At 39.8% G+C, this 26,484-nt stretch overlaps 2 protein-coding genes across 2 annotated transcripts in view; one reads left to right on the top strand and one right to left on the bottom strand.

The window, feature by feature from the left end:
- Window positions 1-10,799, top strand: part of CLOCK (clock circadian regulator) — a 142,350-nt gene extending 131,551 nt beyond the window's left edge. Inside the window, exon 24 of the mRNA XM_061192321.1 lies at window positions 10,673-10,799. Coding sequence (XP_061048304.1) covers window positions 10,673-10,756 — 84 coding nt within the window. The 3' untranslated portion in view covers window positions 10,757-10,799. The remainder of the gene's footprint in view (window positions 1-10,672) is intronic.
- TMEM165 (transmembrane protein 165) lies at window positions 1,536-25,345 on the bottom strand. The gene is made up of 6 exons (XM_061192324.1): window positions 24,907-25,345; window positions 14,728-14,953; window positions 7,753-7,928; window positions 7,008-7,190; window positions 3,141-3,246; window positions 1,536-2,410 (listed from the first exon to the last, which is right to left on the bottom strand). The coding sequence occupies exons 1-6, from the start codon at window positions 25,111-25,113 to the stop codon at window positions 2,334-2,336; spliced, it is 975 nt and encodes a 324-aa protein (XP_061048307.1). The 5' UTR covers window positions 25,114-25,345; the 3' UTR covers window positions 1,536-2,333.
- Between the last annotated feature and the right edge of the window lie 1,139 nt (window positions 25,346-26,484).

Raw genomic sequence — 26,484 nt, 5'->3', positions numbered from 1 at the left:
ACCTCCACTCAGGCCTCTTGCTGTATGATCATTTTTCCAGGTTATGATGTGCACAGTTTTTAAAAACTATATGTACTATTATAATGCTCTTTCCCATACTCTTGTATTCAGAACCTAAAATTATAGCAAAAGAGCCAAGCAGTAGCATTGAGTTTTTTTTTATAAATGTAAAATTAGATTCAGACTTTGTTTCCTTATTCAGTTTTAAAAATAAAAAATACCTCAGTGCTATGTTTTCCAGTATCACCTGCATTTCTCAAAGAAATAACACCTGCTTTATGTGGCACATAACTTGTAAGAATCACATTATTTTGGATTTTAAAGAATATTAAATATTTTAAAAGCACTACCAATGACATTTTCCTCTCTTTTATTCAGCAATGGAGTGTAACTGCATTAGCAATTTTTACCTCGTAGCTAAGGTCTGAGCTGCCAAATTCTCTGAGTAGTTGTGTCCTGTTACAAGATTGTGGTGCCTCAGAAAGCTTCGCTGTTATTCGCCGTTACGCTGGTGCTGGGACCAGGCTGCCTGCACTTCCAGGTCTGTGCTATGATGGTACCAGCTACTTTCTAACAAGGAATTATCCTTTCTATTCTTGGAAAAGAAATAATGCAATTCCTCACTTATTCTGTTTGTAATAATCTAAGGCAGTATTAGGGGTATTTAACTACAGAGAATTCTGGTGTAGTTTCGGGATTTAACCTGAGATTTCTCTGAAGTGCTTTATCTTAACTCATGGACATTGTGTTTTTTTTAACCCTGTAACACACACTTTTCATGGTAGAGAGAGAACTCCTTAAAAGTTTCTAAAAATGACTTTTTCAGAAATATGTGAACTGCTGCTTTTTAACTGACACTTTTAGATCTCCTCACAATAATGGTTACTACTGCAGAATGATTGCTGTATTGAGAATGCTGGGTGATTAACTAGATTATTTCACAATCTGTTCAAGTTACAAATGACTGTACATTGTGAACTTTGTAGTAGCTCAGTAAACCTGACTTGCTCTGGGTCTGCTATTACTTCACACAAGGAACATGTGGGAGTTTCTACAGAACTGTCCCTTCAGGTCTCTAGAGGCTTCTGATGGCAGTGTTATTGCATATGGTAATAGAGCATATGAGGCTGGGAGAAAACAGTTATGCTGCTTGGACGGAACAGTTAGTACTCAAGTTAGAAGAGACTTACTTACTTAAATGACAGTGATTACTGAAGTTGCTATGAAACATGAGGTGGCCTTCACCATAATCAGTCAGTGATTATGGTCTCTAGAAGTAAACTGTCTGGCTTGACTCCCTGCTCTACCATGTAACCCTGGATGAGTTAACCCTTTTTTTCTTTTTTTAACTTTTTATTAGTAGCTACTCCCTCACAAAACTGTGTGAAGGTTAAGACAGTGCTTTAGAACAATGCTTGGCTACTGTTTTTTATATCAACAAACAACTTTAGAAACTGGTCTATAAATGTTAATGATTTGATAAATTAGAAAGTTATGAACTTGCATAACACACAGGGAAAAACAAGCACTGGTCATATCACTTTTATTTATGTTGTATCTTTGTTACATTGTTTGTTTATTCAATATAGAAAAAATATGAATACACTCACAGTATTCTCTTTTAATTTGGTAATTCCACATGGTCAAATATTGACTGTTGTTATTATATTGGGTTTCCTACCCAATTGAAAAAAAGAGGAAGAATGGACCTGGCAGACAATTCTTGTCATGTTATTAACAGTAATACATTTCTCTTGCTCTTAAAAAAAAACACACAAACAAAAAAAACCCCACAAAAACCTAATTTTGAAAAGACTTCTGATTATTCTGATAAACCACTGCTTACTGGCTCAGGAAAATGTTTTAAAAGATAGATAGATAGATGATAGAAATTAATTCATTCTTTCCCCCAGGAAAAATTTTAAGGTAAACAAACAAACATCGTAAAACACCTCAGTTATTCAGGACAAAACTCATATTCCTTACAAAGGGGTCAGTGCTGAAAGAGAATCAAGTGGCAGACCCCCTGCCGAACAATGGCTGTCTATATACTACCCTCACCTTGCCCCCTGCCAAGAAAAGGAGACCATGTTAACATAATTATGCTGGAGAAAAGAAAAAATCCACACTTAGATATCAGTTTTTTTTTAAAAAAAAATCCATTTTGCAAATAGAATCGGTGATTATTTCTCTTGGACATAATACTTCATTAAATGGGTCAAACTCACAAATCAATGCTACAAAATACAGTATTTTCCATCACTTTTAGTTATAATATACACTATGTACATAGTTCACCCATCTTAGACTAAATATAAACGAACAGTATCATGTTAAAAACCAGAATCAGGACTTATAAATAGTGCAGAAAATGCAAACGCCAAAAATACGATGCCTCCTATGATTGTCACTGTAAGAGAACAGAAAAAAGTTTAAGGCAAAATTCCTCTAAATAAGCCCTGATGTTGCCTATTATTCTTCTAATCTAGTAAACTAACATTGAAAACAAATTAGGAATACTTTTGAACAAATTAGAAACACTTCAGCCTCATTTCCACAGCAAAATACTTAACATGCCCGACTCTGAACAGTTAAGAATCAGTTTATTTTCCAGCACTCTTTTAATAACAGAATTATTAAATTGAAACAGTGCTGACAAGCAACAATAGAACTATAACTCATCTTAAAACCCAATTATATAAAAGAGAATTTTCAAAAGCTTCTGACTAGCAGAGACTATTTTTATTCCATCTTTAAGATCTATCAGCTACGTAGGAAAGTTTCAGCTGAATCAGTAAATATGGTCTCCATCTATGATTCCCAATCCCGAAGACACGTTTTCAAAGCTAACAAGTTCTCGTATTTCCACAGCGTTGTTTCACTGACTTAAAGATGTTGACAAAAAGCTACTATGAATCCAGTAATGCTTTGAGATGGTTCTGTATTTTACTAACACCTCCATGTGAAAAACAGTCCATGTTTGCCACAGCAGAGCCAGTACGTTGGACCTCTAAGAGATGATCGTAGCAAAGACCAAGTCTACTTCAGAAGAAACACACTCTCTTTTCTAACCTCAGTGATTCTAAAAGTTAAAATAAATGGTATTTTCTTTCTAATTTAAAAAAAAAAAAGAGGCTCACCGGTTCTGACGGAGATTTTCTGTGCTATCATTCTCCCTCCGATCACTGCCAGTCCGGTGCAGAGGCCGTGCCCCGCTGTGCCACCCACCGCCACGCCACAGGGGTCCTGCAAACACACCACTCATTTAAAACCAAGGCTGAAACTGCTACCTGAGAAAGATAACTATCAAACAATGAAAACAGAGGTCAGTAACAACAAAAAAAAGCATAAAACAATTCTATGAATTCAGCTGTATAATTTATGAAAAGTGTTAATGGCTGCTTGAAGGAATATGTTCCAATTATACCTAGGACTAGAGATAAAAGGAGAATAAACTCAAATCAATGTGTAAGATCAAAGGAACCTAATTCAACCTTTCAGCAGTTGTTGAACTTACTTCACAGGCACTATTTAGCTCTTAAGTGACGAGTGCTAAGGAGACCTACCCTAGACACCTCTTCCCTCAGGCGGTATTTGATACTGTCTAGAAACTACATAAGAGTGTAGTCTGACTGTGCTTCCCAAGAACAGAGGCCCTGCCTCTCAGTCTCCACTGTGTCCCAGTGCTTTAGCTCAGTGTCAGGACACAGTATGCATTCAGTAAACACCTGCCACCAAAGCAAAGTGGAGGCACTCAGATTGGGAAGACCAGTGAACGTTTTCCAGAAAACACAGCCCTGAAGAACAAGCAGGAGCACCTGACCTGGCAGCAGGCCAGCAGCAAGAGACAGCTGCGGAGCACTTGAGCGTTTCTAGAGAGAACCAATGAGTCACACGGGGAGGAGTCCCATCAAGGTAGGAGGGGGCTGGGTCATGAAGGACCCGTATAAGCTTGGAGTTTAGACTTTTTAAGACACCGGTTTTTATCCGGGGAGTGACAGACAGGTTATGCTTTAAAAGTCGAGTCTAGAGAGTGAACTGGAAGGGAAGAAGACTGAAGGCAAAGTAATCAATTGAGAGGCTACTGCAAAAGCCCTGGGAAGAGACAATGCTGGCCTGGATTGGCGTGGGAGACTAGGCAGAGAAAAGCAGATGGATTCGAGAGAAACTGAGGCACTACTGATATACCTTAGTGATAAGTGAATGACAGGAATGAAAACAATCAGGCCTGACACTTGAGTTTCTCACCCATAATTCTCTGGATGAACTATGGCAATACCAATGTGATTAAAAAGGTAGAGGAAGCAAGGGAGAAAGGGTTTGTGGCTGCCAACAGGAGTTAAAAGTAGAGAAGTTCAAGAGTCAGTTGAGTTCAATGGAGAAGAAGTGATGGGACTGAATATAATAACCCCAGGAGAGAGTAGGAAAGTGCTGACGATACGATCATGAGGAAAGCAACACTGAAGAGCTGACAGGGGAAAAGGAGCCCAAGGGAGACTGAACAGGTGGCCAAGCAATTAGCCTCCCAAGATGACCATGGCAAGCCCCACTGGTGGCTGCAGTGAACTTAAAGCACCAAATCAACCGGTGAGTCAGAAACTAGAGCCCAGTGGGTTTAGTAAGCAAGGAAGTAGAGCCAACTCCTGTTCCCATCACAGCCAAGCCCTCTGAAACTGAGGGAAGTGGGGGAGGAAGAGTGTTATATTTGGAAGAGAAGCAGAATTGAGGAAGGGGTAAAACTTTTTTAGGTGAGAAAAACTTGTGCATATGCTCACAAAATTGGGCTGGAAGAAAGGCAAAGATGTAAGCTGTAAGTGGGAGCACGGGGGGCTGGAATCCAGAATACAGGCGGGAAAGGACCCACTGTGATGGGTGGCAATGAAGAAACAATGACTTCTGCTTTCCTCTGTGAAGTGGCAGGAAGGCCTGTTTGCTGGGGTGGGCAGTGTGTGTGTGGACTGGGGAAATGGAGAGAGCTGGAAACACTGTCTGTGAGGAATGGAAGAGTGGGACCACGTTTCCTAAATTCTATTATAACCTCTAAAACTAATATCCCAGAAGATGGTTTCATTCTATTTGAAAGTGACACTTGAAAAATCACTGGATTTAAATAAAATTAAATGGTTCCTTGAATACAGGATTTTTCAGAGTCTTTGGTATTTTGTATACTCCATCTTCAAAACAAAAAAAACAGGATATATTATTTGCCAAATTTATTTGACCCTGGAAACTTTTTCCTCAATTTTTTTTTTTTTTTTGCTTAGTACCCATTAACATCTCAAAGGATACTAGGATTCTGTGAAATCCAAAGTGAGAACACTGAATTCTACTGGGAGCAGAAATGAAGTTCAGACTAAAATGGACTGGACTAGACTACTGCATGGGTTATACAAAAACGTTACCAAAAAAAATTAGGAAGATTAAAGTAACAAAGATAGACAACTGCATCTGTGCTCGTGAAAAGCCCATTCCACGTGCCCGTGGTGCTGCAGCGTGGAAGGTGGCTAACGCTGAGTGCTCCCCACGGTGGGGACCCTACGTGCATCACTTTGTTTCAGCCCAGAGCCACCCTGGAAGTAGACGCTGCAGTGATGTGCTCGCATGGCCAGAGACTCAACCCCAGGCTGCAGGTGCCGCACTGCTGGCAGGGAGCGGACCCCAGGGGCTCAGGGAGTCTCGAGCCTGTCCCAGGTCGCTCTGTGCCGTTTAGATGACAGTATTAAGAAAAATGCAATGATTCTGCCGTCACAACAGCTCACATGGCAGAACCAACCGCCACAGAATGATCACTTGCTTTCAAGTCCCAATTCTGACAATCTGAATGCCAATAAAAAAGGCTGGGGACCAAGAAAAATATAGGTCAAAGCCATTAAAATTACATTTTAAAAGAAAGCTTATTTTTAAATACGGGACTCAAATGAAAAATCGAGTTCCCTTTTGTCCGCATTTTTGAGGCTTCTGTGACAAAACAGCCCATCCTCAACTATCTTCGCCCTGGCTTTCAACTCTTGTTTTATATTTTGAACTGCAGCCTATGTTGAGGAACTTGTTCTTTTATGGTAGATATTTCCCAGGAGTTAAAAATAAATTCAAATCAAGTTTGCTATCTAATAATCTTACCGTCTGATTAAAAACAATGTAGTTTCATAGATATAGAAATATAAGAAATAGCATTAGTTAAGATCAAGAAGAGCTGAAAAGCAGCAGCAGCCTTCCATCCCACAACCATCTCTTCAGTAGACCTCAATCAGTGTGAACAATAACAGACACCGCATGTAAAACCTTACTCCCCTCAAAAGGAATGAGGGTTAAACATTTTCTCAACAAACAGTTATCTTTTACAGAGTGGCATCTGACAACTATGAACAAGATACAGCAGAAAAGCCTAGAAGGCAAGACAGCCTCGGCTCTAGTCCTTGTCCCTGCTACCAACTAGCTTATGTCCTCGGACAAGTCACCCAGCCTCTCTGGGCCTCAGGATCTTATCTGTAGAGCAAAGGCTAGAACAAGATCATCTGAAGTCTCTCTGGCTTAACATCCTAGGACTAAGTAACCTGGGGCTAAGACTTAACAAGTTTTCTAAGTAACCTCTGCAACACTCAAACTAGTTTTTTGCTACAAGGAACAGAAGAAGCCAAAGATACCTACTTTTAAGGCATTAGGTATTTATTGCCAAATTGGCCTTCAATAATAATATACCAATTTATTTTATGTTCTCAACACAAAGTGAAGTTTCTGAGAAAAGAAAAAACTAAGCCAAAACAACTGCCACACCATCATTTTGGCAAAATTGAAGGGAAGAGGAGTCAAAAGAGAGAGTAATCTGACCGACTGTAGAAACTGGGAGAAGGTCAGTTTTCAAGAGCAGCCGCGTTATTAGATCTAAAACAGTCCAGTATATGAAGTCCTCCCTTGACCCACCCTGACTCTGTCCCGTGACCTCTGGAGCAAAGTACCATTCGTTATGCTTAGTTTTAATACAGAAGCAGTCTCCAAGTACCACTTACCTCTCTAGCTGCCAAAACAATTGTAGTTAGTTGAGAGCGATCACCCCATTCTGCTAAGAATGTTAATGTAAGAGCTTGAACAAAGATGGGTGAAATAAAATGCAGCCACTTTTTCTGAGGTATAGTTGTGCTTGTACCCGTTTCAACATCTCCTGGTCCATTTAAGAGTTTGGTTCGTTGAAACTAAATTTCAAAAAAAAAAAAAGACATTAATTCTAGGAACCAAGTCAATAGAGTACAAAATTACTTAATCTTTCTTTTAAACAGTGTTTAAATTCCATGGGAATATGCTCCGAGATACTAAAGTTATGTGACCCCAAACTTCTCTTTTGAACCACTGGTCTCACATAGCAACAAATGCTACATTCTCAATTTTTCCCTTTCTTCCCAATGAAATAAATCAAACAATATTTACTGATCACTCGTTATCCTAGACGCTGTGGAAAGAAACAGATAAAATTATAAACTACAGTTCCTGTTTTTCAGGAGCTTATAGTCAATCTAATTAAGGAACTTGATTACAGGTATTCAGTATTCATCCCCGAGTCCTTTCTCTACCGCATTCACACTTACCCAGTCCTATCACAGCCAGATGTAAGAACGGAAACTAAACAAAATAAGCTATTTTCTGTGTAGCCCACACATATCACAGATATGGATGACTATTGGAAAACCTCTGGATAGTGTTTACTCTTAATGGTTGAGTGCCTTTTTGGTCCAGATGTTTAACAGTGCTTTGACTTACTTCTTCATCTTTTTTCTTTAATTCTGCTTGAACTTCTTCTAGTTCCTCTTGACCTTCATCTGGACTCATCTTTAAGCCTTCCCGAAGCATTCTAATGCCAAAAATGGCAAATAATGCAGTTGAAACATAGTATGTATACACCCTGGGGATGACTGTGGTGGCATAGCCAAACAAAACTGCAAGAAAGTGCAACAGTGTATTGGTTAATTAGCACATTATACACCAACCAAAGAAACAGTTAACTTCAGAAGTCATCATTTACCACTGTTTTAAAGGGAAAATGGTTCACATTAGAAGCTCAGCTAATACATATAATAACCTTAAACTCTACTTCTTTCCCTCCACCAATATTGAACCCTTAGCTCTAGCCAATGACTCATCACAGCTTAGCAAGAAATCAGTGGTGCAGGTTGAGGTGGCAGGGCTTCCACACGGATCTCTCATGAGATGATCATCTCCTCTTCAGACACCGGCCAGGGGCTGGCTCACCACAGGTCGTGCAGGGCACAGAACTTTAGTTAGGAGGTTAACTTTGATGCCCTCTACGGATCCCATGATCTGATAACCTGGAAGCTATGCCACTGTCCTATGGGATATTTCTTCATCACAAATCTTTAAATTACAAACTTCTGTAGTGAAGAATCACAAGATTCTCATGTGGCATTATTCAAACTCTGCTTCTTTGCAACTATTTACAAATAAGTATATCTTATGAAAGAAACTAATAATTCCATATCTATACATATACACATACATATATATCCATACAAGCTCACATATATGTAACATAACAGACAAACTTATTCAGTACTATTCTTTCCTATCACCAAGTACAGAGGGACAATTGTATAAATTATACAAAAAAACTATACTTGGAACTATCAATATATCAAGAACGTAAATCCTGTGAAACACATTCACATTGGTAATATGAAGTTAGTAATTAAAAACTATGGAAGGGCCAGAGGGTATTTGCATATATATAACAAATGCAATTACTCTTTACTTCACCAGCTTTTTATAAAATGGGCACAACACTTATAAAACTGCCTGAACATCAAAAATATAACTGCATAGGTAAAGCATTCCTTGCTTCATTATATTACAAAATGAAAAAGACTTTAAAATCATGTTTAGAAATGTAAACCTATGCTTATGTGCATATCTATATCCAAGGTACATAGGTACGTGTGTATATGTACCCGCACACACACACATAATACAGACATATATTTTCTAGCTCTGTCCACCGAAAAGGCCAAGAAGCCAAGACATCTCAATAACAATGAGCCAACTTTGCACCCAGATCTTGATTTCTAATACATTCCCCACTAAAAGGCTCCTCAGAGAAATGGCTAATTCCAGGACTGGGCAGAGCAGGTACAAGATGAACCTGCACTATCCTGTTACACTAGACAGTAAGGAAGAACAAAAACGCATGACAGCAGGTCACAAGGACACAGGAGTCAGGCTGGAGGGGCTCCTAGCCGCCACATCTGGGACAATTGAAGGAACAATATAGTTAAGTAATTAATCATAAACCACTGAAAAAAAAGTTCATGAGTTTATATTGATAATAAACAGACAAACCAATGGGAGGTGGGGAGAGCTCTTTATCTTAGAGTAGCATGCCAGGGCCCACTGGTACATGTGGATGGGGTACTGGAATTAGCCATCATTTTGCAAGCATCAAGGTGAAGTTCAGATCATGTAAGAGTCATCAACTGATGCTAAACTATGGGGAACAGGGTATTTGTATTGTCTTGAAGTGTCTCCCTAAAGATTACATATTAATTGCAAGGGAAGAAAAAACACAGTATACAAAGAGAAATCCTGACAGGGTGATCAAAATTAACATCATCAGTGAGGGACAAATGGACATCATGTGCTACCAGATGTGATACTCTTTTAAGAGGGACCTGCATCACCTATACAGTGTTCTAGTCAAGAATGCATAACCTCAATCTAGTCATGAGGAAACATCACACAAACACAAAATGAGGAACAGCCAGTTAAAGGGGAGGGGGATGTATCTTAGAAAAATATTATAGAACACATAAGAAAAGACTATAGAAATATTTCAGATTAAAAGACTGAAAAGAACTTAATGTACCACCTGACCTAGACTAGATTCTCTACAGGAAGGAAAAAACTGCTAGAGAGAATATTTTAGGTCAACTGACAAAATTAAAATATGGATGATAGAGTAATGTATCAATCTATGTCTATAAAGATATGTCTATGTACTTTATTTCTCTATAGATATATAAACTGTGTGTATATGTACATATATTATACACCTAGAGATATATAAATTATGTGTGTATACACATAATTTTATTCAGATATAAAGGGATAGGTCACAAATGCTAAAGCAAATGTGGTAAAATGTTAACAACAGGTGAATCTGGAAAAAAGGTATATAGGTGTTCTTATACTATTTTATTTTTGCAACTTTGTAAATTTGAAATATTTTCCATAAAAGGTTTTTAAAATTTTTAAAAGCAACGTAGCAAACCTTTTAAAATCTCCTAAATTTGGCTTTCCTTTTACCTTCAGATAATCTAAAAGAACTATTTACTGACACAATCCCATGTTTTCTGCCTTGACATCTCCATAGAGAGAAAAAAACGATCTGGCACTATAACCTTGTTCTTCTTCCCCTGGTTCTGTCCCTCAATTTCCTCTTTCTTTGGAAGCCTTTCCTCAGACACTCGAGTACTTTGGTTCTGTGAACAAGGAGAGGTTATTTCTCTTTAAGCAAGTGATTTGCATCAAGTCAGAAATCACTGATTTACAAGTAATTAAACTGAAAACACTTGGCACAAGAACATTAGTGTGAGGGGAAAAAATGGGCCAAGGATAAAACTGTGGGGAATATCAATATTTATGGTACAGTTTTGTTTTGTTTTTTTCTCAGAGGGATAAGACTATAACTCGAAGCAGGGGGTGTCTTCGAAGCCAAGAGAATAAAAGGACGAGAATGCCCATGAATGTGGCCTGAGGGGCGCATTAAAATGAAAATTGAACTCTGTAATAACGAAAGCTGATTACTGAAGCCTTTAAAACACAAAGACTTTCCAGGGGACACGGATGAACAGTTCGTGAAAGAATCTATTTGCAGAAGTTCAACTTCCATGGGTACTTTTCCCTAAAACTCACCTGCCTGAAAACATGCTTGTAGCTGAGGAGTTGTGCGGTTCTCCTTTCTCACGTCCCTTCATCACAGCTGCCCTCTGCTCACTCTACAAAGATGCCTTTCACCCAGCACCTATGGTGCGTTTCCCACAGTATGGAAAGATATCCTAGGGCACCAAAGAGAGGGTCTGAAATACTGGTATCCCCAGTCAAGGCATCATAAACCAGAGACGGGGCTTTGGGTCTTCCCTGTCTTATACAAGTTTCCTATAAGGCCACGGCATTAGAAATAATGGCATTTTAGGCACTGCAAATAATGGTCATGGATGAGAAATAGGGTATTTGGACCTCAGTAGGAATACTTTTTACTTAGAAATTGTGCTTCCTTCATCCTCCAACCAGCGGGATGCTTTTCCCTAAGGCAGAGTCTTGATACAGCAAAGAGAGCATCAGAAAAGATACTAAACCCCAGTGGCTTATTTCCCCAGGCAGCTCACACCGAGCTGGGTTCCAGGCCCAATCTGGCCAGCCAACCATTTTAGAATTAGAATTCTAAACAGCTGGTTGCCATGGGGACGTATATCATGTTTATTAAATTCAAAAACCAAGCAAATGTCTTCTGACAGAAAATAAGCCTGACTTAGATGGTTTACTATGGAGCAACTGCCATGGCAATTAGGCAATGTGGTAGACATTTTCCATAAATTGAATGAGCTAAATCTGTGGCTCCAAGGCTCCAGAAAAATATATTTTAAACATGTGCTCTGATACAATTTTTAAGATGAAATCCTTTATTGGTGAAAGTACACTGAAATTAAAAATATTTCAATTTTCTCAACCATTTCTAAATATATCCAATTAAACAAGGTATTGGGCTGGCCAGAAAGTTTGTTCGGGCTTTTCCCCAAGATGTTATGGAAACATCCAAATGAACTTTTTGGCCAACCCAATACTTCTAAGTAAAAGACTAAACATGTATAAGAACAGTCATTTGATGAATTTCAGAAAAACTTTTTGGTATACTTGATGGCTTCCAACTCTCTGCTTTTAACAAAATTGACAGAAGACCTTATTAAGTTGTCAGTTGGTAAATCATTTAAAATCTCCTGATGATAGACCAGTATGTGATTTTAATTAAGCATGTAACCCAGGAGTTCAATGAACTGAGTGACGTGGCTATAACAAAATTCCTTCCCGTCTACTTATGTGAATAAAATTTCTCAGCTCTTATATCTATTTTTTTTTTAAAAGACCAGAATTGATTCTAAACCTAGCTTCATTCTAGCAATAATTATCATCCATGGACACAGAAACTAATTTTAAAAGAACAGTTCTATCATCTCATTAAGAGATGCATTTCCAACTTTTAAAAAATGTTTACTTAAATTTGTGATATATTTTGCTTTGATCAACTGTGTGCTAGTAACTATAACTCAATCGATAAATGTTAACATTTAGAGACTTAACAAAGGAAATTTTCACCATCTTCTAAAGTTCAATTTAAATGCATATTTTTGCTGCAGATAAATGACAGTGTAATCCATAAAAGATTTTCAAGCAAAAAACTTATCATCATTAGAGTAAAATTCTATGAGGAAAGTAAATGAAAGTAAGAATTAAAGGAGGAAAAAGAACAATGTAAATTTCCAAATGTTAAAGCAGAGTTTATTCATGTTTTTTTTAAAGGAATGATGGTGGCAGTGATGGTAAGTATCAAGTTGCTAATAGTATTTAGATGCCCTTAGGTGTATTTTAAAAGAACAGGCCAAGTAGGCCGGAGACCTGGGACAGCTGGTGCAGGCCCACTCTGGCTGAGTCAGGAAGGAAATCAGTGTTGACCTTACAGCTGCTCCCTCTCCTTCCTCTCAGGCCTTCTTCCACATCTGCCCTGGGTTTCTCTATAGTCACTCCTCCTAAGGAACAAACTCACAAAAACTGAGAAGTTGCCTCCCTTGACGGCTTTGAATTTTAGTGAGAAATTTTGAAAACAGCCAAAGACAAGAATGCCCGATGGAGGCTCTTCAGACATCAAGCTCTCTTCAGGGTGGGATGGGGCAGGAGGAGACGCCTCTCACAGCCTCCGTACTACCTGGCTGCCCACCCCCCTTCCACCAGGCATGCCTGGCCACAGACCCAACACTTTTCTAGGCACACAGTTGGTTCTAAACAAGTACTTGTTGAATTAATTAGCCAATTTTGTAAATAATGTGAAAATATCCAAATAAATGGTTCAGTTGTGCCCTGGGCACAGGTGAGCCATACCTAGATGCAAAGCGTTTTTATGATAAGGGGGAAGAGAACTAACTGTTACAGAACTAACCATCCTATACAAGATGGTTTGCTTGTTTTACTTCATTTAATCTTTCTTACAATTCTGTAAGGATTGTTACTATCAGTATCCTGAGTTTACAGCAGACAAAGATTCTCCAGGAGCTTAAATAACTTAGAAAGTCATAGTGGAGTAAAAATATAATTATTTCCCAATGACTTTTAAGCTTCAAACCTTTTCCCAATAAAATTTTAATTAGCAAACAGATGACAGTAAATTGTTCTCAGAGGAAGGATTGGGGGCCCATAGCCACCCTGACTGTGCAGCCTCCAGCCCTCATCCACCTTCCCCTGCAGAACCTCTTACCCCGAAGAAAACCATCAGAAACCCCTGGATTCAGAGACAGAGACAGCCTTTGAATCCCAGCTCACTGCCTGTGAGCCAGCCATAAAATTCTCTGATATTATTCAGACTCATTCCAAACAAGTGACTTCACCATTTACAACCTGCTCCACTCTTCCTATTTCCTAGAATCAAAATTTGCTTTTGAAGAGAAAGTTTTTTTGTGTGTGAAATATGAATAATGCTAATATCCAAATGTGAAAAGTAGTCAATTTTTTTATTCAATAAAATACTCATTATAGTAGGTTTAAAAAGACAAACTTTAATAAGCATCCAAGCATCCAGAAATAGAACCTGTCCTGTACTTTAAGAACTGTGTTTCAGGAGAAATCTAAGGCATGCTGAAAGAGGGGAGTGAATGACGGAGCACCTGAAATATAAGATCTCATTTTAATACAAACCGCAACCCTGTGAGGCAGCTAGATACTATCTCCAGTTTACAGCTGGGGAACTGAAACTCAAAGAGGTTAAGTAACCTACCATTAAGTTAATACACAGCAGAATGAGACTCCAATCCAAGTCTGGCTCTAAGGGGAAAACTCGCTATTTTCCATCCAACTACGTGGCTCAAGGTAGCTTTTGAATCAGAGACTAAACTATGTTTAATTATGTAGTGTTAAGTTTACTTTCTCCTGGTCTTAATTCTTTGAAAAATTGAAGCCTATATAATAGTAACTCAAATAGTAATACACACCGGGAATCTAAGAATGTTTCATTCCCTTACCGTTGGGGTAAGGGGTTAAGAATAGCTTAACAGAACACAATACACTGAACATGACCCCTCACTACTGATTACCAAATGCCCTTCAACAGAAAATACGCAATTCTCTGTGGTTGCTTGCGTCCTGTTTCTAAGATATCAGATATAAATTTCTCTGGACTTAAAAAGGAAAAAGAAAAAAAAGCAAGGACAGCCATAGCAAAAGCAAGGATCAAAAAACTAGTGAATAAATGAGGAGCATGTATCTTGACTGTGAATAGCTAAAAAATTAATTTCAAAAGTGCAATATGGTTTTTAGGAATTTATGTACTGTAAACATGTTCTGCTTACTAAGTTCTGAAACATGAACCAAATTCCAATATAACTAGTTGAATGATTCAGTGACTTAATACCACCATGCTTTCTCTTTAATTTAATAAACTCATTAGGAGGAAAAAGCACTCACCTGATAAGCACGTCATTAGGCCCAAGGCAAGCATAGCACCAGCCAACACTGTCAAACGATTATAGCGCATTGCCATGATGGCTGCTATAAAAAATGTCTTATCACCCAGTTCAGATACAATGATAACTGATATGGCAGCCACAAATGCATGGATAAATCCCAAATTAGTTTGGGTAGCTGGATCTTCTTTATTGGTATGAACTGGAGCAGCTGGTGTAAATCCTTTCTGAAATAAAAAAAAAATACATATTAGCTATTTTTTTGAAAAAAGTCATTATTTTAAATTATTTTGTTTTGTATGTGAATTAAGATTGTTTTTCTGTCATGGTCATTAGACTTATTTACTGTCTAGTCACTTTGAAAGCCATTACTAATGACAGAAACCTCTGATTGATGCCTGCTACAATGGAAATCCAAGTACAAGTCTACAAAGCAATTAAAAAAAAAAAGAGACCAGCTATATCCACATATCAAAATTACCTTGTGGGCTTCCCTGGTGGCACAGTGGTTGAGAATCTGCCTGCCGGTGCAGGGGACGCAGGTTCGGGCCCTGGTCTGGGAGGATCCCACATGCCGCGGAGCACCTAGGCCCGTAAGCCACAATTACTGAGCCTGCACGTCTGGAGCCTGTGCTCTGCAACAGGAGGGGCCGCGATGGTGGGAGGCCCGCGCACCGCGATGAAGAGTGGCCCCCACTTGCCACAACTAGAGAAAGCCCTCGCACAGAAACGAAGACCCAACACACCCAAAAATAAATAAATAAATAAATAAAATTAAAAAAAAAAAAATTACCAGGGGACTTTTGGCAAAGTCCAGAGACATTTTTTGGTCACAGCTGAAGGGAAACTAATGGCATCCAGTGGGTGGAGGCGAGAGCTGCTGCTATGGACACAGGGCGTGATGCACAGGGCAGCTCCTCACTATCAAACATTATCTAATCCAAAATATCAGTAGTTCCCAGGGAGAGACCCTGGACTAAAGGAATCACTTCTAAAGGTCTCTTCCAGTCCTAATTGCCTATCTTTACTTAATTTTTAAAGCCTATGAGTCTCTAGAAACCTAAGGGATAAAAAAGAAAAAGAAACCCAAGAATGTAGGTGATTTTTGACAGAGTATAAAAAGAAGTACTTTTATTCACAAAGGCTCCAGTCAGAGATAAGAATAAAATCCTAAATTTTTAGTGTGTATGTCATTCCTTAACACATGACATAAACTTGACTCCCAGATTCCACGGTAAAGATCAGAAAACTTTAAGCATTACTCAGACTAGACCTCTGAGCTAAAAATTGGGGAAATTTAACGATTGAGAAAATACTTGGTGTGAGGGCTAAATCAAAAGGGCAGCCTTGGAAGCCAGCTCTTGATTAAGCAAGTACCATTTTAAGGGATTCTAGCTTTCTCTCCATTATCATTTTAATTCCAACTATGCTGATCTTCTTGTCTCTTCCAATACCCTATGAGCATTAAGCATCATAAAAAATATAAGCATTTTCATTCAGCTTTCACTAATGCAATATTTTCCTCTTGGAAATACCTTTTGAATGAAAAAATTTCATTGCAAAATATTTAGGACCTGAAATCCAAGAAAATTTTTTAGGAATAAATATTCCTAAAACATTTATTTACAACCAATTAGCTGCAAGCTCAAACAGAAAATGTTTACTTTTTAAAACAAACAATAATGATCAAAACCACAAATTCTCGTTTTATAATTCACAGCCATAAAACCGTGGCCACATTACTTAGCCTCTCTGTTCCTCTGTGAAATGATGAGAATAAAACTCGCCTTGCAAGCACAAAGCAAAACAAAAACTACATATTCTTAAAACCTTTCTATATACAAAGCACAAGAAAAATTAACTTACAGTTTTTGTTATATATTGAGCTGGTCCTGGATAGCCAAAATCAGTGTTAAACAGCCACCAACCATGGTGTGATAGAATTTAAAACAAAAGTACCAGGGTTATTATGAAGATAGAAGATTTAAAAAACTTTAAGTGTTAATAAATAGGGGCAGAAAATGATCAATTACCATTCATTCATTTGTTGTCGATCAATTGCCCAAGTGATTACTGTGTACAAGGATCATCTCCTTTTTCTAATTCACCTTCAGAGTGACAGAATGTACTGGTTTAATAGGTGGGCTCTGGAATCAGACTTCCAGGGTTCATAGCCAAGGCATTACTGGTTACTGGGCCAGTAAGTTTACCTCCCTGTGACTCAAGTTACATCTCTAAGATGAGGGGTACCTATACCTTACAAGGTTGTTGTGAGGATTTAATGAATTACTACACATAAAGCCCCTAGGATGGTGCCTAATATACAGTAAGCACTCAGTTACAGTCAGTTATTATAGCACACCACAACGTGACCAGTTTAATCTTCCTAAAACTAATTTCATCATGACCTTCTTATGCCTAGAACATAAAATGCAAATACTTAATTCTGGTAACTATCCAACATGTGCCATCTAATCACATACCAATTCCCAAAGTGAACCTTAGTGAACCTCCCTAACGAAGGATGAGCCAGAGCAGCACTGTCCAACAGAAAATAATGCAAGCCACATAATGTAATTTTACAATTTCTAAGGGGGGCTTCCCTGGTGGCACAGTGGTTAAGAATCCGCCTGCCAATGCAGGGGACATGGGTTCGATCCCTGGTCTGGGAAGATCCCACATGCCATGGAACAGCTAAGCCCTGGCGCCACAACTACTGAGCCTGTGCTCTAGAGCCCGCGAGCCACAACTACTGAGCCCACAAGCCACAACTACTTAAGTCCACGCGCCTAGAGCCCGTGCTCCGCAACAAGAGAAGCCACCACAATGAGAAGCCCTCACAACGAAGAGTAGCCCCCACTCGCTGCAACTAGAGAAAGCCCGCACGCAGCAATGAAGACCCAACACAGCCAAAAATAAATTTATTTTTAAAAATTAAAAAATAAAATAAAATTTCTAGGGAATTCCCTAGCGGTCCAGTGGAGTTAGGACTCCAAGCTCCCACTCCAAGGGGCACGGGTTCGATCCTGGTTGGGGAACTGGGTTCCCGCAAGCTGTGCAGTGCAGCCCGAAACAATAAAATAAAATAAAATTTCTAGTAGCCAGATATTAAAAAGTAAAAACAGATAAAATTATTTTTAATATTTAATTTAACCCAATATATCCAAAATACTACTCTAGGAATATTTTTCAAATGGCTACTGAGAGAGATATCAGTATTTAACCCTCTTTTTTTGTTCTTACCAAATCTTCAAACACCGGTGTGTACCTACTCACTGCACACATCTCATGCACATCTCAGTTTGGACCTGCCACATCTTTTCAGTGCTTAAAAACTGCCACATGGCTCATGGCTGTAGTACTGCGCAGTGTGGCTCAAGAACACTTCAAGTTTTTGGGTAACACAAGCCTTCAGTCACGCAGTCCTGCTTCCTTTCCTACCTTCCTATCATTATGCCCCTATTCATCCACATTCCTCAAGACCCAACTTATGTAGAGCCTCCTGAGCAAGCCGTACCTCAACAACTCCAGCCCCTTAAGGATCCCACTTCCCTCAAACTACAGGCATACTGTGGGCAATGAGTCATGGCAAGTACATGACTGGAACAAAGTTTGAGGTAGGAACACTCAGGGAGTTAACCGTTTTGTCCTAGAAACGCGTATAAATGTAATGTTATCATTTGTAATAATTAAGAGACAAAAATAACTAAATGTTCATCCATAAGGAACTGGTTAAATAAATGGTAGCTCTATATACTGGAATATTACGGGGCTAAAAATAAGAACGTTTTATATACACTAATTAGAAAAAAAATCACTAAGACATTTTTAAGTTGAAAAAAGTACGTCTTATGTACATAGTTATTGTATGTATGTTATGGGGCGGAGAGTTAGGTAGGTATATAAAGTATATACACAGTTGCTAATGAACCGGAAATCTCAGGACACAGTAACAGTGGCCAGGGAAGGAACCAGGATGACTAGGTGTTGGCAAACTTTTACTTAAAGGGCCAAATATTTAACCTCATGGACTGTAAAGTTTCTGTGGTAATTACCCAACTCTGAGGTTACACCCTGAGATCAGCCATAGGTAATACTTAAACGAATGGCCTGGCTGTATTCCAACAAAACTTTATTTACAAAAACAGGCAGTCAGTGGTAAACTACAGTTTGCTGACCCCTGAGCTAGAATACAAGAGGAGGTGACACACTTGTCATTCTACATTTTTCTGTACCTTTTGGATTTTTCACCATGCACATGATTAAAGACACCTATTGTGCACCACTTCAAAAATCTCTTGACCCAATCTCTTACTCCAGCTATGGAGGACCAATTCCTTGCAGGCTGTAACTAGCTTTAGGCAGATCCAACCAGAAAGTAAGCGCGGTACACATACTTACTCACTACGCTACCCAGAAGTATACAGGAGTTAACCCCTGTGGGGCAACCTTTGACCAATGCGGAGGACTCGATTCTGAGGTTCATTACATTAGGCTCCCAGAAAGTCGCAGCAGGATTCATACTAGTCACTCGTGGAGTGGCTAACTTCAAAATGCATCAGGTACATGCATTCACCTTCTGCCCTGGGCTGACAATTTGAGAAAATACAGGCTTTATTCTGATAACAGGAAGTAAACAACCAGATGAATGGTTGGGGTAAGATAAGAAAGATAAACTGGGCTCGGACCAAAAAGCCTGTATATTTATGGACCAGCTTAGAGGCAAGCGAGAAGCCCTTTAAAGTTTCTGAGTAGAAGACACAAACGTAATTAAGGCACTGTGACTAACAGATCAGGGCAGAAAGTAGAGAATACAGGCCACTGGACCAATTAATTAGGAGTAGGAGGCCTGCTGCACAAAACCAATGTTGAAGACAAAATAAAGGAAAAAATTCTGCGCATGATGAAAAAGAAAAATTAATAGAATTTTAAAAAGGCAAAGAATCAAAGATGCTATTCATATTCCCATAAGGTATATGGGAAAGAGGAATAAAAATAAGGGGTTTGTTTCACACATGTTCAATTGGAGGATAAAAAGGATTTCAAATAAAGCTTTCCAAGAAGTCATCAGAAATGAAAACCTGAGTTTAGGCCAGCACAGCCTCAAGGTATGTATTTGGTTGCTGGCAACCTGAATTTATCAGTTAGAGTTTTGCAAGACTAGATTTCTAAGGGCAAAGGCAGAGATTACATTGAAAAAATGAGCCTTAGACAATGTCTGTATCTAGGGAAGGTAGTGGAGGGGGGAAAAAAGAGAAAACAAAATTGTCTTAGATATTTAGAGGCACAGGCAGGAGAACACCACCGATGGTTCAAGTTAGGGGCAATCACCATTTCACTGAGCTGCTTGCTAACTAAAGGCCAGGGATTTCCATATACATTGTTTTGATACTTAAAACCTTAAAGCTGTTATCCCAACTTAACACAAAAGGAGAAGCTAAGAACCAATAGGGTTAAATCATTTCCTCAAGTTCATACAAACCAAGATAGAGCAGGACTCTTAAAAAAGTGGATAGATAATAGTGTCAAACAGGAACTGAAAAAGAGCCCTGGATTTAGCAATTAAGTAGGTTACAGGTATCCTTCAAAAATGAAGTTTCAATGTAAAGACATGGGCTGATGCCAGATAACAGAAGACTAAAGCAATGTGAAAAAGCAGCTAATTCCCTAGTTAAAAATTTCATTTACAAAACTGAAGAACAGAAACTAATGCAGCCAAGTAGAGTTAAATCAATGGCCTTTTTTTTTTTTCCTCCAAACAGGAGAAACCTGTGGGCATGTGTAAGCAGATAGAAAGGAACCAAAGAAAAGGAGAGAATAAAGATACTGGAGGGAAAGTACTGGAGGGAAAGTACTGGAGGTCAGAGGAGAATGGGCACATGGACAGAAAGAAATACGTAAAGGGTGATAGTTTTGTCCAATTCAGAAGAAAGGCAGAAAGTACTGGCATAGAAGCAAATATTTAGATTAGTAAAGGACAGTCACATGCAGCAGTGACTATAATTCCAATTTTGGCATTCCACTAGTCAGTTACACAGTGTTAAAGTAATGAAACACAGTGTTTTCCTTAGTACAAATACCACCCTTTCAGTATTTTAATTTGCGTCCAAACTCAGATCATTTAATTTGGATCTGAAACCCAAATTTACATCCTGATAGCAGAGTCAACAATTTATAATTAGAAAACAAAAACAAAAAACTTACTGAATAAAACTCTTCTTTACTTTAAGTTAAAATTAGTTCCAAACTGAAAAATTGTTAAAAAGCTCCCTCATTTAGAGAGTATCCTTTTATTCTTTCATTTTCTTCAAGAGACGAAAACAACAATTAACAATGAAAAAATAATTCCTGTTCTAGTTCCAGAGCTCAAATGAACATATATGTGACTGTAATGAAATTGATAGATAGCTGCATCAGAATCATCTACACGTGATGAACTAGAGAAGATGAAGATGCTTTCTTTGGAACAAAATCTAGAGCCTGCTACCAAGAAAAAGACTGATGTCCCTGCAAAAACAAAGTCCCTCAACAGAAGTTACCACGCAAGAGGTGAGATTATTTGAAGATAAAGAAGTCACAGGAAAACGCTTAGAATTGTGTTAGAACTGTCTCCTTGCCATTACTTTATTGTATGGTCAGAAAAACCTTTCAGAAATTGGAAAAATGTGCACAAAAATACACGTGTAACTTAAACAATGACACCATGGATAAGCTTGGTTTTAAAAGATTGCATTAAAATAAAGAAATAAAATTATATTTTATTATAAATTTTCATTATCACCTTTTTATTTGTGGATGTTTAACTTTTTCATAAATTTTATTTATTTATTTATTTATTTGGGGCTGGGTTGGGTCTTCGTTGCTGTGCGCAGGCTGTCTCTAGTTGCAGCGAGCAGGGGCTACTTACTCTTCCTTGCGGTGTGCGGGCTTCTCATTGTGGAGCACGGGCTCTAGGCGCAAAGGCTTCAGTAGTTGTGGCACACGGGCTCAGTAGATGTGGCTCACGGGCTCTAGGTGCGTGGCTTCAGTAGTTGTGGCTCACAGGCTCTAGAGCGCAGGCTCAGTAGTTGTGGCGCACAGGCTGTTGCTCCGCGGCATGTGGGATCTTCCCAGACCAGGGCTCAAACCCGTGTCCCCTGCATTGGCAGGCGGATTCTTAACCACTGCGCCACCAGGGAAGCCCTAGCTTGTTGTTTTTTAAAAGTATTTTTTATGAATGTTACTGTTAATTCATATTAGAATAATATATTTAACAATTACATTTTTATAAATACATTTTTATTTTAATGAATCTTTAAACAGCTTTGTTTTTATGAATGTTACTGTTTCATAATGTATTTATAAATTTTGACATTTGAAATGTATTGTGTATTTAATTTCACTGATTTTTTTTTTTTTTAATGAATTGCTTTGATAGCAGAACACCAACAAATAAATGCAGTAACATCATGATCATTTCATTCTGACACAGCAATCATGAGTAAGACAAGGGTCTTCATACCCTTGGCGTCAGTCTTAGCTGTAAGGAGGCTAGAACTGGGAGTCTGGACTGGATGGAACCGGACTGCAACTTAATGAAAATGGAAGAAAGTTTAAAATATTGTGTGGAAGGCCTTGGTGTTAAAAGATAATAGACAACAGAAATGCCAAGAAACAGTAACGCAGAAATACAGTAAGGAGAATTTGTACCGGGTTGAGGGATAGGCTTCTGCGGCTTTATCAACAGTGCTTCACAACCAGAGCAGTCCTTCACTGGCCCTTCCAGAACACGCAGCAAATTATAAATTACCTCTGTTAAATCTAGCTGATTTCCCCCAACTAAAGGGACTTAATGCTTCTTGTACTACATACTCTGCCCAAGGAAGGAATAAGAAAAAAAACTGAGTATGTCACTAGAAGTAAACTGCATAAACGAAAGGATCCCAGTGGTCAACAGTGCTTTTTTCATGGGTTTGTAAATTGGGGTTTATTTTTAACTGTAAGTTTAACTGTAACCTCCCTACACTTTTTTTTACCTGATTATAGAGGGGAAAAAAAAAACCTATTGGAGAAAATCCTATTAGAAGTTCAGTAATCTTGCTTTAAAGCACCCTGTAAGATACACCTACATTTTTATAATACATCTTACGTTCGAAAGCTTACCAATACATTTTTTCCTCTCCATTTTCAGAAGTCCACACTCACATAGTGGCATGAAAGCATATATTTAAATATCCTACCCTTTTAAAAGATCTGCTCCATGTAGCTGCAAAGCAAAACAGTTGAAACTTTCGGATATTCAGCGATGCTGAATCCTTGCTTACATGGCTATTAAACTGAACTCTGACCATATTTTACTTCTGCCAAGTGGACGAAAAAAGCAAATGATACTTATATTACATAGTTTAGAAAATATGTGAAAGAAAAATCTCTTCCGATATACTGTAATACCGTAGAGGGAAAAAGACATTTGAGCCATAACAAAAAGTTATGTGAAAATATAATTAAAACAAAATAATTAGATTCTACTACAATACAGAACAAAGAGAGTAAATTCCTATCTAAGAAGAACCACCAAGAATATATCAAAATAGTAAAGACAAAAATCATACTATCTTGTGCCTGTCCCTTCCCTCCACGTCCCCAGTTTTAAAGACAAGGATCCTTAAGACACTTAAATATGGTCACTGGATACTGCTGCCTTTTCTTTTTTTTACACGGCTATATTTCTCCTAGCTGTCTAAAAAGGTATCAATAAGCATACCTACCATTATTTGTATCTCAAAAACCACTATATGACTAAAACTTTAATGCAAGGCCCGGAAAGTTACACAACCCAAAATATTTACCACTTTAAAATAAACTTCTGATAGTGAGTTAAGTGACAGAAAGCTAAATGATGAACACTAAGAATGAATTTCATGAATCAGCATTTCAGTTCAATTTCAGAAGTGGAAATGGTGAGTCGGGTCAGCTGAGCCCAGGAGTGACAGGCAGGAGAGAGAAGTAACTTTTTGCCCGGAAATTTCAGGGAAGTCTTCACGGAGAGGAGGTATCTGCTAGTTCTTGCAAGGTGGGAAAGGTTCTGATCAGTAGGCTTCAAGCTCACTGAAGCCCTTTTATTTAGAGGCCTTTTGTTGGAGAGACTAGCAACAGAGCACATGGCATGTCTTGGATTTGAGTACAGCATATGATTGAGCAAGGGAATGGGGACTAAAAAGCCTAGAGAGGTTGACTGGAGCCGGATCACCAAAAAACCTGAACATCTTGCTGAAGAGGCTGGACTGAAATCATTATGCCAGGAAACTCACTGAAGATTTCTGAGAAGGAAAATGGAATTCAATGTTTAGGAAGATTAGTTACATGGGGACATGTTGAAGGTAGCCTGGGGTGGAAACGGGAGGGTTGAGTGCCAAATGGTCCCCTACTAGAAGACACTACAGAGGGCCTGGATTCAGGAATTCAAATTGGAAACGAGGAGAAAGCCCAGGACCCCTACTGGGACTAAATTTAAAAACGCTGCTGAGATTTTGAACACTAGTGACTGATTCTATTAACATAAATTAAGATGTTAATTAATATCTACTTAGTGAAGGCCAAAATGCAGGATTCTGGTACACTTATAAATTTAGTTGTGGCATCCCACACTGCTGCTGCACTCCTTACAGTCAAAGACTGACTGCTCCTCTGCATTCCTAAAGGCTACTTCCTGCAAGCCAGAGCACGTTTTTTAAAAAGTGAGAGTCACGCTTCGTTATCCATATACATTTGGCAAAAATCACAAGTCGTGCAAAGCTGAATTTGGTAAACAATTTGGGATAGTCTGTTTCAACAATGTAATGGCCAATGTTATTATTCTCAGAGAATACGAAAAGCCTCCCAGCTGCCCTCCGTTAAAAACTTTCTACTTGGGATGAGTATTTCCATCTCTCTAGAATACATCTGATCAACAAGACGCCCATTCCTCAGCAGCATCTTTATCCTCCCGAGCTAAAGATTTACAGTGGACTCCCAGCTCTGCTCTCCCCTCCCCTCCCCCCATAAGGAGCCGGGCGAGGCCAGGCCCGACCCGGGAAAAGCGCACTCCTCGGTCTTCCACCCCAGGGAGCCGGAGCCGGGCTCCCCTCCCCCACGCTGGCAGCCTGCGTCAAGGGCGGCGCTCCGGCGGCGGCGAGCCTGGTACCCGGCCCGTCCTGCTCACCTCGGCCCGGGCCGCCTCGGGGCCCTGCACGGCCGCGGGCTGCTGCTGCAGCTGCTGGGCAGGCGCCGGAGGTTCCTTGTTCCGGTGGCTGAGGTCTTCGTCGGGTACGGCCCGGACCCCGGCCGGGGCCCACAGCAGCGAAAACAGCAGGAGCAGAAGCAGCCGGGGCGCAGATGCGCGGCCGCTACCCCGGGCCGCCGCCGCCATCCCGCCCGCCGAGACAGCCGCGCACGGGCGCCTCAAGAGGAAGTGCGGGCGACTGGAAGCCTCGACCCTGAGCCGTCCCCGGGCGCGTCCCCCACGCCTCGCCGCCGCCTTTCAGGGAGGAGCCGGCAGCATGCGGGAAGTGGCCAGGGCGGACGTGAGGCTTAAGTCAGGCCGGCGTCCGCAGCCGAGGACTCGCCCTCTCCTCGCCCACGGTGGCCACACGACTCCGCTAACTGTCTCAGCGCAGCCCGGCCCAATTCCTCCGGGCTCCGCCCCTGCCTGTGACGGCCTCCCATTGGCCCGGCGTCCGCCTCGGCGTCGTGACGTCCTCGGGCAGGTTGAGGTGCGGCTCGCGCCCTCTTGCCATTGGACCCGGCGCTGCCGAGGTACAGGGCCGCTGCGTGACCTTCCTCGCCTCGCATCCTTCTCGCGCTCCACCCGGCACCCTTTTCCCCTCTGTCTGCCCACGGTCCCAGAACCGCACGGCTCTTTACTTCTTGTTCCCTCCTGAGTCTTTTGCCCTAATATCCAGTCCAGCCTGTCTCTTAGCCTTTCCTAGATGTCACATTAGTTCGAACGCCCTGGCTACGTGGCAGTTGCGGGAGCTGCCACTGCTTAGCCGGGTTCCACACTCCTTCACCGATTCTCGGTGCCGCCTCCGACCCGGCGATCTACTGAGGACAATGTGCTTAGAGCGTCAGGATGCGATTATTTAAAACAAACCTCTGAGATGAGACTTAGGAAATAACAGGAAAAATTTCAAGCCTTGTTTTAGATGTTGTTTGTTTGCCTATAATCGCCCCCAGACCAAAAACATCTAACAGTACCCTTTTCCTGCAACGCCTTTTCGTTTTACGTGTTTTGTGCCACACCTATCTTAGACTGGCCTCTTAAAATGTTTGGCTTTTGAAATTGAGTGTTTAGGATTTTTGAAGAATGGGGATTGGGGTGGGCAAGCATAGGAAATAGGAAAGGATGATTGGTTGAGAATATTTTTACATCTTATTTTTAAAAAGTTGAGCTATTTAGTTATCAGAAGTGTGACTAAGGTTGTGCTAACCTTGAGGCCAAGGCACTATTATAAATACTTTATATATATTTATATATATTAAGCCTGTACTTTGTGAAGAACTAAGGAAGGTTATCAGTAAATACTGGAACAAGAAATTAATCTACCAAAACAATCTGTGGAAGAGTGGACAAACCTACTTTGAATTCACTGAAGATACAATGTTATATCATGGGTTAGTAAAGCTTTTGTCCATGCTGTTCCTGTCTGTAACTAACTTCCTCCTTTCTGCCGTTGTAAACTCCTGCTCATACTTCCAAAACCTGTTCAGGCCTGACTGCTCAGAAGTCTTCCCCCAACAC

This window comes from Eubalaena glacialis, chromosome 5 (genome assembly GCF_028564815.1).
Source record: "Eubalaena glacialis isolate mEubGla1 chromosome 5, mEubGla1.1.hap2.+ XY, whole genome shotgun sequence".
NCBI classification, from domain to species: Eukaryota; Metazoa; Chordata; class Mammalia; order Artiodactyla; family Balaenidae; genus Eubalaena; species Eubalaena glacialis.
The sequence above is the reverse complement of the archived record's forward strand: the minus strand, read 5'-3'. Positions and strand labels throughout refer to the sequence as shown.

Coding starts and splice junctions, on each gene's coding strand:
- TMEM165 (XM_061192324.1), bottom strand. CDS start 25,113: ATGGCGGCGGCGGCCCGGGGTAGCGGCCGCGCATCTGCGCCCCGGCTG. Junction 14,954..24,906: donor CCGAGGCGGCCCGGGCCGAG/GTGAGCAGGACG, acceptor TTTTTATTTCAG/AAAGGATTTACACCAGCTGC. Junction 3,247..7,007: donor TTGTTTTGGCAGCTAGAGAG/GTAAGTGGTACT, acceptor GTGTGTTTGCAG/GACCCCTGTGGCGTGGCGGT.